A 12901-nucleotide genomic window follows, 5' to 3' on the forward strand; every position below is an offset into this window, starting at 1 on the left:
TCAGTGACTGAGCTTGCAGCCTTCTACATACAAAGCAGACACTCTGCCAGGTTGTTAGGACATAAGCAGCTGCCTCATACTGAATCAGATTCTTGCTCCATCTAGCTCAGGATTGTCTTGCAGGGATTCTCAACTGTTGGGTCCCCAGATGTTATTGGACTTCAACTCCCATAATCCCCAGCCCCACTGGCCTTGGGTTGGGGTTTATGGGTGTTGAAGTCCAATAGCATTTGGGGACCCAATGTTGAGAATCCCTGGTCGAGAGCTCTCCAGGGTTCCAGGCAGGAGTCTCTCTCAGCCTTATCTGAAGATGCTGCCAGGTGCTGCACCAGGGACCTGAGTGCAGGCCCTCCACAATACAGGAAGATGCTCTCTACTGAGTCAGACTCTTGGTCCATCTAGGTCAGCATTATCTACACTGACTGGCCGCATCTCTCCAAGGCTTCAGTCAGAGAAGGCTCTTTCCTAGCCCTGCCGACAGGACCTGAGTTTGGGACTTTCTGCCTGCCAGACAAGGAGGTCTCTGCTACTGAGCTCCAGACCTACCACAGTGGTGTCCCCCCAACCCCCTTTTCATCTGCCTACCTTGAGGTTAATTTTCGGTTCCCCAGAAGAACCCGCCGCATATAGCTCACCGGATCTCTCCTCAGGAGGGGAAGGCGAGGGCAGGAAGTGCAAAGCTCTCGGCCACCCCACCCAGGAAGACTCGAGCCCTGAGCGAGTCTCTTTCCCAAAAGAAGCGCCAAATTAATGTTCTCTCTCGCCTGGCACAATGAGCGGAGCCACACCAGGACCAGACCAAGGGGTCGTGCTCCGAGCTTTGCTACAGGCGTTGCCTCTTCCTCGCGGGGTCGCTTCCAGCCAGGCCTCGTTTCTGTAAGAGCCAAAATAATGATTCCCTTTCGTGGCACCGTCTTCCGCTATTGCGGCGTCCTCTCGTACTTCTGCAAAGCGACGCAGAAAGAGGAGGAGGAGGAGAAGGGCCGCCCCCTTTCTCTTGCTTTGCTTCCTGGGGCGGGAGAGCCTATCGAAGAGTTAAAGACAGAGAGTCCTGCTGTCTAGAAAGGCACCTACCGCGCCGGTGGGGCCGGGCGTTATCTGAGACTGGTAAGAAGGCTCACTTCCTGCCCGCCCCCTCCCGTGGGAAAGGACCTTAGGATTTTCCCACGGGGCCGGGCGTGGAGTCAGCCCTTTTCTTCTCCTCCAAGGGAGTCGGGTGCGTGGTGCCAAGCGCAGTTGGGGTGGAGCGGAGGATAGGAGGGACGAGCATAGGCAGGAAAGAAGGGAGGAGCTTTGGAAGGGCCCAGATGTGGGGCGAGGTGTAGGGCCCAGGAGATGGAGACAAAGGCGGGGAGAGGGCGCGATCCCCCTGGCTCACCCAAAGGTGAGCGAACTTCAGTGGAACCCTTTAGATTCTTTCCAAGACATGCATACTGGAGAGCGTCTTTCATTCCTCTGCCGCCGCCTCGGAAAGTCCAAGAACCAAACTGTGAATCTGAACGCTTAACACTGGGGAAGCGGAGTAAAGAGGCAGCGGAGTAAAGGGAACGTGGCTAGAAACTCTGTGGGAGGCAGCTGATATGGAGGGAGGCCGAGAGTGAATGAAAGCAGGGTGGTTGAGGTCTCTTAAAGCAGATGAATAGTGGTATTCAGATTAGCAGTATTCAGGCTTGGCAAAGGACACTCTCCATGACACTGCTAACTGAGCAGAGGCACCTTTTAAAAGTGGTGATTCTCTTTATTGAGCAGAGAGAGAAACTGGCCTTATCCATCCCATGCACAGCATTCCTCCAGTGGCTGGTGTCTATCTTATGTTTCTTTTTTAGATTGTGAGCACTTTGGGGACAGGGAACCATTTTATGTATGTAGTTCTATGTAAAATGCTTTGGGAACTTTTGTTGAAAAGTGGTGTACTGTATAAATATTGGCCGTATTCATATTCTTCCTGAGTCTTGCTTTTTGCTTGTCTTCCCTGCAGAGAGATGCTGTTAGCCAGAACCATCCAGTTTTGCTTGTGAAATATATGCCTGCCTCAAGAGCACCACAGCTCACACACGGAGTAGCATCTTGACCTAGTCACTTGAGTGCCCCTTGCCTTGAAATTTGCAGAGGATCCTTCTGTATTCATGGAAGCTGGCCTAGAAGAAGGACTAAAGATGGAAGAGCAAAAGTCAGCTTGTTCTGAAGCTGGAAATGACCCTCATGTCATCCAGGGAAATAGCTGGGAAAGAACTGTGCAAAAGATGCTGGGTGAGGACACTACCAGTTCAGATGCACAGCGCCAGCACTTCAGGCAGTTTGGCTATCATGAGGCCAAGGGCCCCCGTGAGATTTGCAGCCAACTCCACACCCTTTGCCAGCAGTGGCTAAAGCCGGAAAGACACACAAAAGCTCAGATGCTGGACCTGGTGATCCTGGAGCAGTTCCTGAGCATCCTGCCCCCAGAGATGGAGAGCTGGATCAGAGAATGTGGAGCAGAGACCAGTTCCCAGGCAGTGGCCCTGGCAGAAGGTTTCCTCCTGAGCCAGGCAGAGGACAAGAGGCAGGAAGAGCAGCAGGTGAAAAGGCTTGTTACTACTACTACTACTTCCTCTTCTTCTTCTTCTTCTTCTTCCTGCTCCTCCTCCTCCTCTTCTTCTTCCTCCTCCTCCTCCTCTTCCTCCTCCTCCTCCTCTTCCTTCTCCTCCTCAGTCAGACAGGTGTTATTGACTGGTTTGTTTTATTCAGACATTGAGTCCTTCCCAAGGACCTGGGATGGTTGAATTTTATTGTCAATGTTGTTGCTGCTGTTATAGATATCGTCACAGAATATAGGCTGTTCCCAGTAAAGTTGCTTTTTGTAATTGGCTGATGGTGATTTCTGTGGCCCCGATGGTGTTGAGGTGCTCTTCAAGGTCTTTTGGAACTGCGCCCAGGGCACCAATGACCACTGGGATTATTTTGGTCTTTTTCTTCTTATTCTTATTTACATTTTATATCCCACTTTTCCTTCAAGGAGCCCAGAGTGGTGTACTACAGACCTCAGTTTCTTCTCACAACAACCCTGTGAATTAGGTTAGGCTGAGAGAGAAGTGACTGGCCCAGAGTCACCCAGCAAGTATTATGGCTGAATCGGGATTTGAACTCAGGTCTCCCCAGTCCTAGTCCAGCACTCTAACCACTACACCATGTTGGCTCTCCTCACTACACCTTTCCACTCGCACTTTACATCAGCTAACATCATACAGCTTTTGTAGAACTTTACTTTTGAACTGCTCATGACAACTCGAAACCGTTCTCCTTTATAGACCGTCTTTATTGTTTATGTTCGATTGGTTATTGTGTAAACAACAGGCTAATTCTCCTGGATTAACCCCCCTGCAGTAAAGTCTCTAAAGGAGAACTGCACACTTTTTTTAAAAAAAAAAAAGCATGGCTTAGAAGCCTGGTTTAGACTTGAGTTCAAGGAAACTTGGAGATGCTGCTTTATTTTATTTATGTATTTGTTTGCATTTCTATCCCACTCTTCCTCCGAGGAGCCCAGAGCGGTGTACATGGTTAGGTTTATCCTCATAAGAACCCTTTGAGGTAGGTTAGGCTGAGAGATACGTCACTGGGCCAGAGTCACCCAGTGAGCTTCATGGCTGAATGGGGATTTGAACTCAGGTCTCCCTGGTCCTTGTTCCAACATTCTAACCACTACACCACACCGGCTTTAGCCTTTGCATCTCCATCCTTCCTAATCTTTATCTCTCTTCCCTGCCTGGGATCTCCACTCCTGCTTCAGGTGCAAAGACAGCTAGCAGAAGTGATCTCTGATTGCCAGAAGGCAGAGAAGGCTCCACCAGGCACTAGTCGAAGGCCGCTGTTCAAGTGGATCGTGGAAGAGAGTGTCAGAGGGACCACCCAGCTGGGTAAGAACGAGCAGAGCAGTATTTCGACTTGGCTTCTATCTCTTGAATGAGCTGAAATCTGTGGGCTCCGAAAGCCCCTCTTGAGGCTGGGTGGGGTAGAAGATCCTCCTCTCAAGCCTTTGTAACAAGTTACATAGAGTTTAGTTTGAACGGTCCATCTTTATATTAGTCTATGAGCTAGGCCCAAAGACTTTGGCCATTAAATCTCAGGGGACACAGGAACAGCCCAGCTAGATCAGGCCCAAGGCCTATCCCATCCAGCATCCTGTTTCGCGCAGTGGCCCACCAGATGCCTCTGAGAAGCCCACAGGCAAGAGCTGAGGGCAGGCCCTCTCTCCTACTGCTACTCTCCTGCAACTGGTATTTAGAGGCCTCTTGCCTCTGAGGCTGGGAATAGGCTATAGCAGTGGTTCCCAAACTAGGAGCCTCCAGATGCTGCTGAACTACAGCTCCCATCATCCCCAGCCACAATAAATGTAGCTGGGGCAATTGGGAATTGTAGTTCAGCAACATCTGGAGGCTTCCAGTTTGGGGACCACTGGCCTATAGCCATCAGACTAGTAGCCATTGATAGATCTGTTCTCCATGAATCTGTCCAAGCCCCTTTTAAACCATGCTCATAGTTATTTTTGGCATGATTTTGAATGCTCATAGTGATTTTTGGCAACATCTACCCTCCAGAGGTGGAAAGTAGTGATAGCATTGTTGCACTTACAACTTTCACTGTGTTATCCCCTCTTCTAGAGCCCTGTCCGCAAATGATTCGGGTAAAATTGCAGTCATTTTTGCACAGAAGAAAGGCTAAGGGTCAGGGTTAAGGTAACAATGACCCAAGTGTTGTGCTCTCTCCATCGAGTAACCCTTGGAAGACATTCCTGGCAATTTTCATTTCTGTTCCTCTGATGACATCAATATGATTTTATAGTGACTTGCTCTGTCTCTGCCTTGGGCCAGTTCACCCCTCCTTAGGCAACCTGGTGGCTCCCAGCTCCCTGGTGACTGCCATATTGATGCTGAACTTAGTGCAGACACCCGATCGGCATAGCCCACTGCAGCCCAGAACTCCTGAGCTCAAGCGTTCTGATTTTATAGTGTGGTTTTTAAAAAATGTTTTAAAGCTTTTTAAAACACCATTTCAAATTGGCCTGATAGTCAGGACAATAAAAGTATGATAACACACTGAGAGTTGAAAGCATAGTAATATTCAACAATTCTTTTTCATTTTTAGGGCTATAGTTCTTGTCAAGTCACCATAAGTGGCACAATGGGGAAATGCTTGACTAACAAGCAGAAGGCTGCCGGTTTGAATCCCCGCTGGTATTATATCGGGCAGCAGCGATATAGGAAGATGCTGAAAGGTATCCCCTCATACTGCATGGGAGGAGGCAATGGTCAACCCCTCCTGTATTCTACCAAAGAAAACCACAGGGGTCTGTGGGTGCCAGGAGTCTAAATCGATCTGACAGCACACTTTACCTTTACTATTAGATCTTGTCAAAAATCACAATGAGCATTTGTCCCGCAATATGGTACTGACCACCCTAGCTGGTTCATGTACTTACTTACGTTATTATTTCTTTCTTATATTTCAAAAATGCCCCATACAAAAAAGTCCCTGGGTTGTTCACAATCCATTGAACATTTGCACAATTAAAACAATTTATATATATATATATATATATATATATATATATATATATATATATATAAAAATGCTAAAACCTGAAGCTTTAAAGCTATAAACTAAAAGCCTGGCTGAACAGGTCTGTTTTTAAGTCCTCCTTAAAAATATTCAGAGAAGGGGAAACTCTAATTTCATTTGGAAGCGTGTTCCAGAGTATAAAATAAATAATAAATCCAAACTAGCACTTAGCAATAGTGCTGAACTTCCACACAGGACTATGGTAGGATTAAAACAAGGTAAGGCATGTGAAGTGCTTTGAACACTCCCCAAAACGCATAGTACAAATGCTATTACTGTTTGTTTGTTTGTTTGTTTGTTTGTTTGTTTGTTTGTTTGTTTGTTTGTTTGTTTATCAGAGTTGTAGACCACTGTAAACTGTCTCTGGGCAGTTTACAGCAACATAAGAGATTTGAAATGAAAACCTTAAAACAATTCAAAATCACAGTCCAGTTAAAAAGCTTGGGTGAAAAATAAGTCTTTAGATATTTTTAAAAGGTTGTCAGACATGGGGAGGCTTTTATTTCAGCAGGGAGTGTGTTTCAGATTTGAATTTACCTGAATCCAAGACTAGATTTTTTTCCAGGTTCTTTAGTGTTAGAAACTAGGGAGCCATCTTAAATTCAGAGTCCTCTTCCTTTTGGGTCAGTATAACTTGTATTTAACCTCTGTCTTTTATGAGGCTCATCTTAAATTCACAGTCATCTTGTATTTGGGTAAATGCAATATTAATGGCCGACATCCTGACTAATGGCACACTTGTGCAAGGACATTGTGCTAATGCAGGGCTGCTCCACTAGCTAGTTGCACTAAAGTGCAGCACTTGTATTCCAGACTAGAGTGCACTAGTGCAAATGTCTTCGTGTTTGTGTAGTGGGTGTGCAGCCTGTGGCATATTTCATGGAACTTCTGTGCAGTAGCACATAAGAACGTAAGAACAGCCCTGCTTGATCAGGCCCAAGGCCCATCTAGTCCAGCATCCTGTTTCACACAGTGGCCCACCAGATGCCCCTGGAAGCCACTGGCAGGAGTTGAGGGCATGCCCTCCCTCCTGCTGTTACTCCCCTGCAACTGGTACTTGGTTTTGGAAATCTTTATGATTTTGCACAGTGCGTGATCTTGTGCTTGTCGTGAAAGTGCCTGTTAGGATGTCAGCCACTGTGAATTGTGCCCCAAAGCAATGCCCCAAGGCATTGTGGCGTTAGGCTGATCGATTCCACTCCAGGAACTGAAAAGCAAAATGCTTATAACATCCCATTAATGGAATAGCCTCCCCAGTGAGGTCTTCCTGGCTTCATCTCTTTGTTCCTTTAGACACCAGGTTAAGACCTTTTTGTTCATTCAGGCCTTTTAAATTTTGACTTTAAAATTTGATTTTTAAAACTGACTTTAAAAAAAAGGTTTTAAAGTTGTTTTGTATTGTATTTTGGGGTGTGTGTTGTGGTTTAACGTGTTATGTGGTTTTACTTGATGTTCTAATGCTGTGTTGTGAGCCACCCAGAGAACAATTTGTTATGGGGCAGCTAACAAAGTTTATTATTACCACCATCATGGCCTTTTTGGTGGTTGCATCCCGTTTATGGAATAGCCTCCCCAGTGGGGTTTGCCTGGCTTCATTACTTTGTTCTTTTAGATTCCAGGTGAAGACCTTTTTGTTCACTCAGGCCTTTTAAATTTTAATCTGATTTTAACTGCATTTTTAAAATGTGTTTTAAATAGTTGTGTTTTGTATTTTCTCCTCCCCCTTTTTCAGGGGGGAAGTCTGTTATGATTTAATGTGTTGTGTGTTTTTATATCTTGTTTTAATGTTGTTTTGTCAGCCGCCCAGAGAACAATCTGTTATGGGGCAGCTAACTAATAAAAACCTCTCCTCTCCCCCTCTGTCTCCCTCACAGGCAGTGAAATTACCCTCGTGCTTCATTCCTGGCCTTCTGCTCTTTGCGGTGGGGCAGAATCAGTGGCTGTGGAGGCATCAGATCAGGTAGGAGAAAAATGACCGGAGAGATAGGCAGGTCTCTTATCGCCTAGGCCCTGGAAGAATTTCACTGTATTGATTTCAAAATGTTGTACTGCTTTTCTCCTAATATTCAAGGTGGCATTGGGTTCTGCCATCAAGTTGGTGTTGACTCCTGGTGACCACAGAGCCCTGTGGTTTTCTTGATAATATACAGGAGGGGTTTACCATTGCCTCCTCCCATGCAGTGTGAGATGATGCCTTTCAGCACCTTCCTATATCGCTGCTGCCCGATATAAGGGTTTCCCATTTTCTTGGAAACATACCGGCAGGCGTTCCAACCAACAGCCTCCTGCTCTCTAGTTAGGTTACTTCCCTGCTGCGTCATTAGGTTACTATTCAAGGTGGCATACAGTACCATTAAAAAGCCCAGAAATTCAGTAAAATTCCCAAAAGTGTTTCAGAGTCAGAGTAAAAGCAGCAGCAAAAAGGTATACCTGTGTTCAAAATGAGGCAGAATGAAGAACTGACTGAAACAAGGAAGTTTTTCGTTTCCTGAAGGATATACATAAGCGAGACAAGCAAATATTCGGAGAGAGGGAGTTCCATAACTCTGCTCTGGGAAAGGCTCTCTCTCGTATGGCCATTAACTGCCCCTCTGCAGGTGTCAGAAAGCTCCCTATAAGTTCATGTAAGGCAGGATAATTGTTTTGGGGTAAGGTGGGCCTTCAAAGGCCCTGGGCCCAGCCCTTTAGGGGCTTTAAAGGTCATAACCAGCACATTGAATTGTGTCGAGAAGTTGACTGGCAACCAATCCTGCTGCACCAAGCCAGGTGTTATGTAGTCAAATAACTTTGTCCTTGTCAGGACTCTACCAGCTGCATTTTGCACCAGTTGTAGCTTCCAAAAAGGGTCTTGAAGAACAAGCCCACATAGAGAGCCCACAGCAAGGGTTCTCAGGAAATTCCTCCTACAGGGAATTCCAGATGCTGTTGACTACAACTCCCAGGATCCCCAGCTGTGATGGCCTTTGGCTGGGAATTATGGGAGTTGTAGTCAACAATATCTGGATTCCCTGTTGGAACATTGCTTGGGTCCAGTGTTCCCTCTAACAGGGATTCCCAGATGCTGTTGACTGCAACTCCCATAATCCCCAGCCAAAGGCCATTGAAGCTGGGGATGCTGGGAGTTGTAGTGAACATCTGGGGATCCCTGTTAGAGGGAACACTGCTTTGTCCTGAGATGTTGTTGGACCGCAACTCTCAGCATCCCCTGTTACAATGGCTTTGGGTCATTGTGGCTGGGGATCATGGGAGTCCAATAACATCTGGGTGTCCTGCTCCAGACACTTCCATAGTCTCTTCTGAGAGAAGGCCCAGGGATGCCCCTGACCTTGGACAGCTCCCAGAGCAACAGATCAGGATTGTAGACAGAGCTAATCAGGAGAATTCAGAGATGGGCATCAAAACAAAAGGGTGGGTCGCTCCAGTGTTGTTTCTTGAGAAAATGACCTGGTTGCTCATGCCAGGTAACTTGGCTGTGCCCTTCCAGGAACAAGTTCTTGTCTTCAAGAGCCTTGCAGCATTTTGTAGGCGCCTGCCCCGACAGTACTGATGGGCTTCTATCATGGCCGGGAGGTCCTGGGAAGATTTCTTTGAACCAGAGGACATTTGCAGGGATGACTCCTCAGATCCAACCAAGTACTGACTGGAGTTCTTCTTCTGGTTCATCTGGTGTGGGGATTCCCACTGGGCAGGAGGTTGCCAGGTACCTGGGTGCCTCTCAGTTCGACTCGGCTCTCAGACAGTGGTGTTTTATAATTAATTTTAAAAATATATGATTTTAATTGATTTAGTTTTGATTTTAATTGTTTGTTTTTATTTTTGATGTAAACCATCCTGAGCCATTTTTGGAAGGGTGGCATATCAACCAATCAAATAAATAAATAAATAAATAAATAAATAAAATACCGCATGACTCCAAAAGCTTTAACAAATTTAAAACATTCAACAATTACTAAAAGCCAGGCTAAAAAAATGTGTCCTAAGGGCTCTTTTAAAGGCTGGTAAAGATGTCAAACCACAAATGTCTATAGGGAGTGCATTCCACAGCCCAGGAGCGACTACAGAGAAGGCCCATTCCCAAGTTGCCACCAGACAAGCTGGCAGCATCTGGAGACAGACCTCTCTCAATGATCTTAATGTGTGGTGGGGATCATGCAGAAGAAGGCGCTCTTCCGGGCAACTCGGTTAGTGTAGTTGCAAACTCTGAAACGCAGGTGCTCTCTCTTGCTCCTTTACAATGCCAGGTCGGTTCAGAATAAGACAAAAATCATCCATGACTTGATCATGGATGAGAGAGCAGAGTACCTGGCTTGTATAACTGAGACCAGAATGGGGGAGGCTAGTGGCCCAGTTTGGGCCCAGCTTCTTCCACCAGGTTACTCTGTTGTGGAGCAGGCTAGGAGATGTGGGCAGGTAGGTGGAGTGGCTGTGGTCCATAAGGATACCATTCCCCTTACCAGGGCCCCTGTGCGACAGCTGACTTACATAGAGTGTGTCTTTCTGAGGCTGGGAACTAGGGATAGACTGGGGATTCTGTTGGTGTACCGTCCACCCCGCTGCACAACTGACTCCCTAACTGAGCTGACGGAGCTGGTCTCGGAGTTGGTGTTGGAGTCACCCAGACTTTTGGTTCTGGGTGACTTTAATATCCATTGTGATATTGAAACTAGTCTATCCCAACAAGTTTCAGGACCAACTCATGTTGCCGGCCACACACTTGATTTGGTCTTTTGTTTGGATCAGTGGGGTGTTCCATGGGTGTGGGATCCTGGTTTTGATGTTGGCCCTGCCAGTGACTGTCGATGCCCTGGTGGGAACCTGGAATAGGGAACTCACCAGGGCAGTAGACACGATCACTCCTAAGCATCTCTTCTGATCTGCTTTAAAAGTGGCCCCTTGGTATACAGAGGTGTTACGGGGTCTGAAGCAGCAAGGTAGGTGACTGGAGTGCAAGTGGAGGAGAACTCGGCTTGAATGTGACAGGAAAGCATAGAGCCCATTTGAAGGTTTATGCAGAGGCGGTGCGTGTGGCAAAAAAATTATTCTGGGCTGCGCGCATTGCTTCTGTGGTTTTGTGTCCGGCAGAGCTGTCCCGGGTTGTGAGGAGTTTGATTCAGACTCGTTCCAATTCTAACCAATCCCTGGGGACTTTGTTCTGCTGCAATGCTTTTAATGGATTATTTGCAGACAAAATCTCCTGTATTTGGGCCGACTTGGACTCCACTGTTTCCGCAGAGTCTATTAAGGTGGTGTCCAGCATTCCCTCTTGCAGTATTAGATTGGATCGGTTTCAGTCTGTGATGCCTGATGATGTGGACAAGCTGCTTGGGGCGGTGTGGCCTACCACTTGTTCTCTGGATACTTGCCCAACTTGGCTGCTTTTATCTAACAGGGAGATTGTTGGGGATGGCTTAGTTAATATCATTAACTCATCGCTGACCAAGTGTAGGATGCCTCCTTGTTTGAAGGAGGCAATTATTAGACCACTTCTAAAGAAGCCTTCCCTAGATTCCTCAGTGATGGATAGTTATAGGCCGGTCTCCAATCTCCCATGGTTGGGCAAGGTGATTGAGAGAGTGGTGGCTAACCAGCTCCAGGCGGTTTTGGAGGAAACTGATTATCTAGACCCATTTCAAACTGGCTTTAAAGTAGGCTATGGGGTTGAGTCTGCCTTGGTCGGCCTGATGGATGACCTTTACTGAGGAATCGATAGAGGGAGTGTAACTCTGTTGGTTCTTTTGGATCTTTCGGCGGCGTTCAATACCATCGACCATGGTATCCTTCTGGATCGGTAGGGGGAACTGGGGATAGGAGGTAATGCTTTGCAGTGGTTCCACTCCTATCTCTCAGGCAAATTCCAGATGGTGGAGCTTGGTGACAGTTCCTCTTTAAAACGGGAGCTATTATATGGAGTCCCTCAGGGCTCCATTCTGTCACCAATGCTTTTTAATATTTACATGAAACTGCTGGGTGAGGTCATCAGGAGATTTGGTGCTGGGTGTTATCAGTATGCTGATGACACCCAAATCTATTTCTCCTCCTCCTCCTCCTCCTCCTCATCATCATCATCAAATGGCATTCACTCCCAAAATGCCTGCTTACAGGCAGTAATGGGCTGGATGAGGGATAACAAATTGAAGCTGAATCCAAGCAAGACAGAGGTGCTCATTGTGGGGGATCGGAATTTAAGGGATGAGTTAGATCTTCCTGTGCTGGATGGTGTTACACTTCCCCAGAAGGAACAGGTCCACAGCTTGGGAGTGCTCTTGGATCCAGGCCTCACCATGGTATCTCAGGTGGAGGCTATGGCCAAGAGTGCTTTCTATCAGCATTGGCTGATTCAACAGCTGCGTCCATTCCCTGAAAAGAACGATCTCAAAACAGTGGTGCATCAGCTGGTAGCCTCCATTTTCGACTACTGCAATGCGCTCTACATGGGGCCGCCTTTGTACGTAGTTTGGAAACTTCAGTTAGTTCAAAATGCGGCAGCCATATTGGTCTCTGGGGTAACCCGGAGAGACCATATTATGCCTGTCTTAAAACAGCTGCACTGGCTGCCGATATGTTTCCAGGCGAAATACAAACTGCTGGTTATTACCTTTAAAGCTCTGAACGGCTTGGGTCTGGGTTAGCTTAGAGAGCGCCTTCTTCGGTATGATCCCCAGCGCTCTTTGAGGTCATCTGGAGAGGTCCATCTCCAGTTACCACAGGAGGTGGTAACTCGGAGATGGACCACTGGTGGCGACCTGGAACCGGGCCTTTTCTGTAGCTGGTCCTGGTCTATGGAATGCACTCCCGACAGAAATCCGCAGTTTAGGCACGCTCTCGGCCTTTAAGAGAGCCCTAAAAACCTATTTGTTTGGCCTGGCCTTCCAAGGCTTGTAAAGTGGTGTTGTTTTTTTAAAGGTATTTTAATTGGTTTTAAATGGTTTCCATTGTTTTTGAATGGTTTTAATATTGTTTTTAGCACTGTGTTTTGAATTGTGTGTTTTTATGTCTTTTAAAAGTTGTTGTACACCGCCCAGAGCTTCTGGATGGGGCGGTTTATAAATGTAATAAATAATAATAAAAATTAATAATAATATAACAGTCCCTATAGCCACACCCCATCGCGACACTCACCCAACCACCACACCCCCATGGCCACACATCCCACTTAAATAGATCTAAATAATTTGGGAGGTTCTGTTATCAGAAGTTCAGGAATATGCCCACTTACCTGGTGTTAAGCCCCATTGAATTCAATGGGACTTACTTCTGAATAGACATGCATAGGATTGCACTGCATTTTAAGTACTGTTCTTTCAAT

At 46.7% G+C, this 12901-nt stretch overlaps 1 protein-coding gene and 1 pseudogene across 1 annotated transcript in view; one reads left to right on the plus strand and one right to left on the minus strand.

The window, feature by feature from the left end:
- The window catches only part of LOC128345484 (zinc finger protein 420-like), a 49473-nt pseudogene extending 48464 nt beyond the window's left edge, over positions 1-1009 (minus strand).
- A 218-nt stretch (positions 1010-1227) lies between these two features.
- Positions 1228-12901, plus strand: part of LOC128345485 (zinc finger protein 420-like) — a 49098-nt gene continuing 37424 nt past the window's right edge. Inside the window, exons 1-4 of the mRNA XM_053297494.1 lie at positions 1228-1384; positions 1979-2558; positions 3767-3893; positions 7470-7555. Coding sequence (XP_053153469.1) covers positions 2127-2558; positions 3767-3893; positions 7470-7555 — 645 coding nt within the window. The 5' untranslated portion in view covers positions 1228-1384; positions 1979-2126. The remainder of the gene's footprint in view (positions 1385-1978; positions 2559-3766; positions 3894-7469; positions 7556-12901) is intronic.

Source organism: Hemicordylus capensis, chromosome 2 (genome assembly GCF_027244095.1).
Source record: "Hemicordylus capensis ecotype Gifberg chromosome 2, rHemCap1.1.pri, whole genome shotgun sequence".
In the NCBI taxonomy this organism is placed as follows: Eukaryota; Metazoa; Chordata; class Lepidosauria; order Squamata; family Cordylidae; genus Hemicordylus; species Hemicordylus capensis.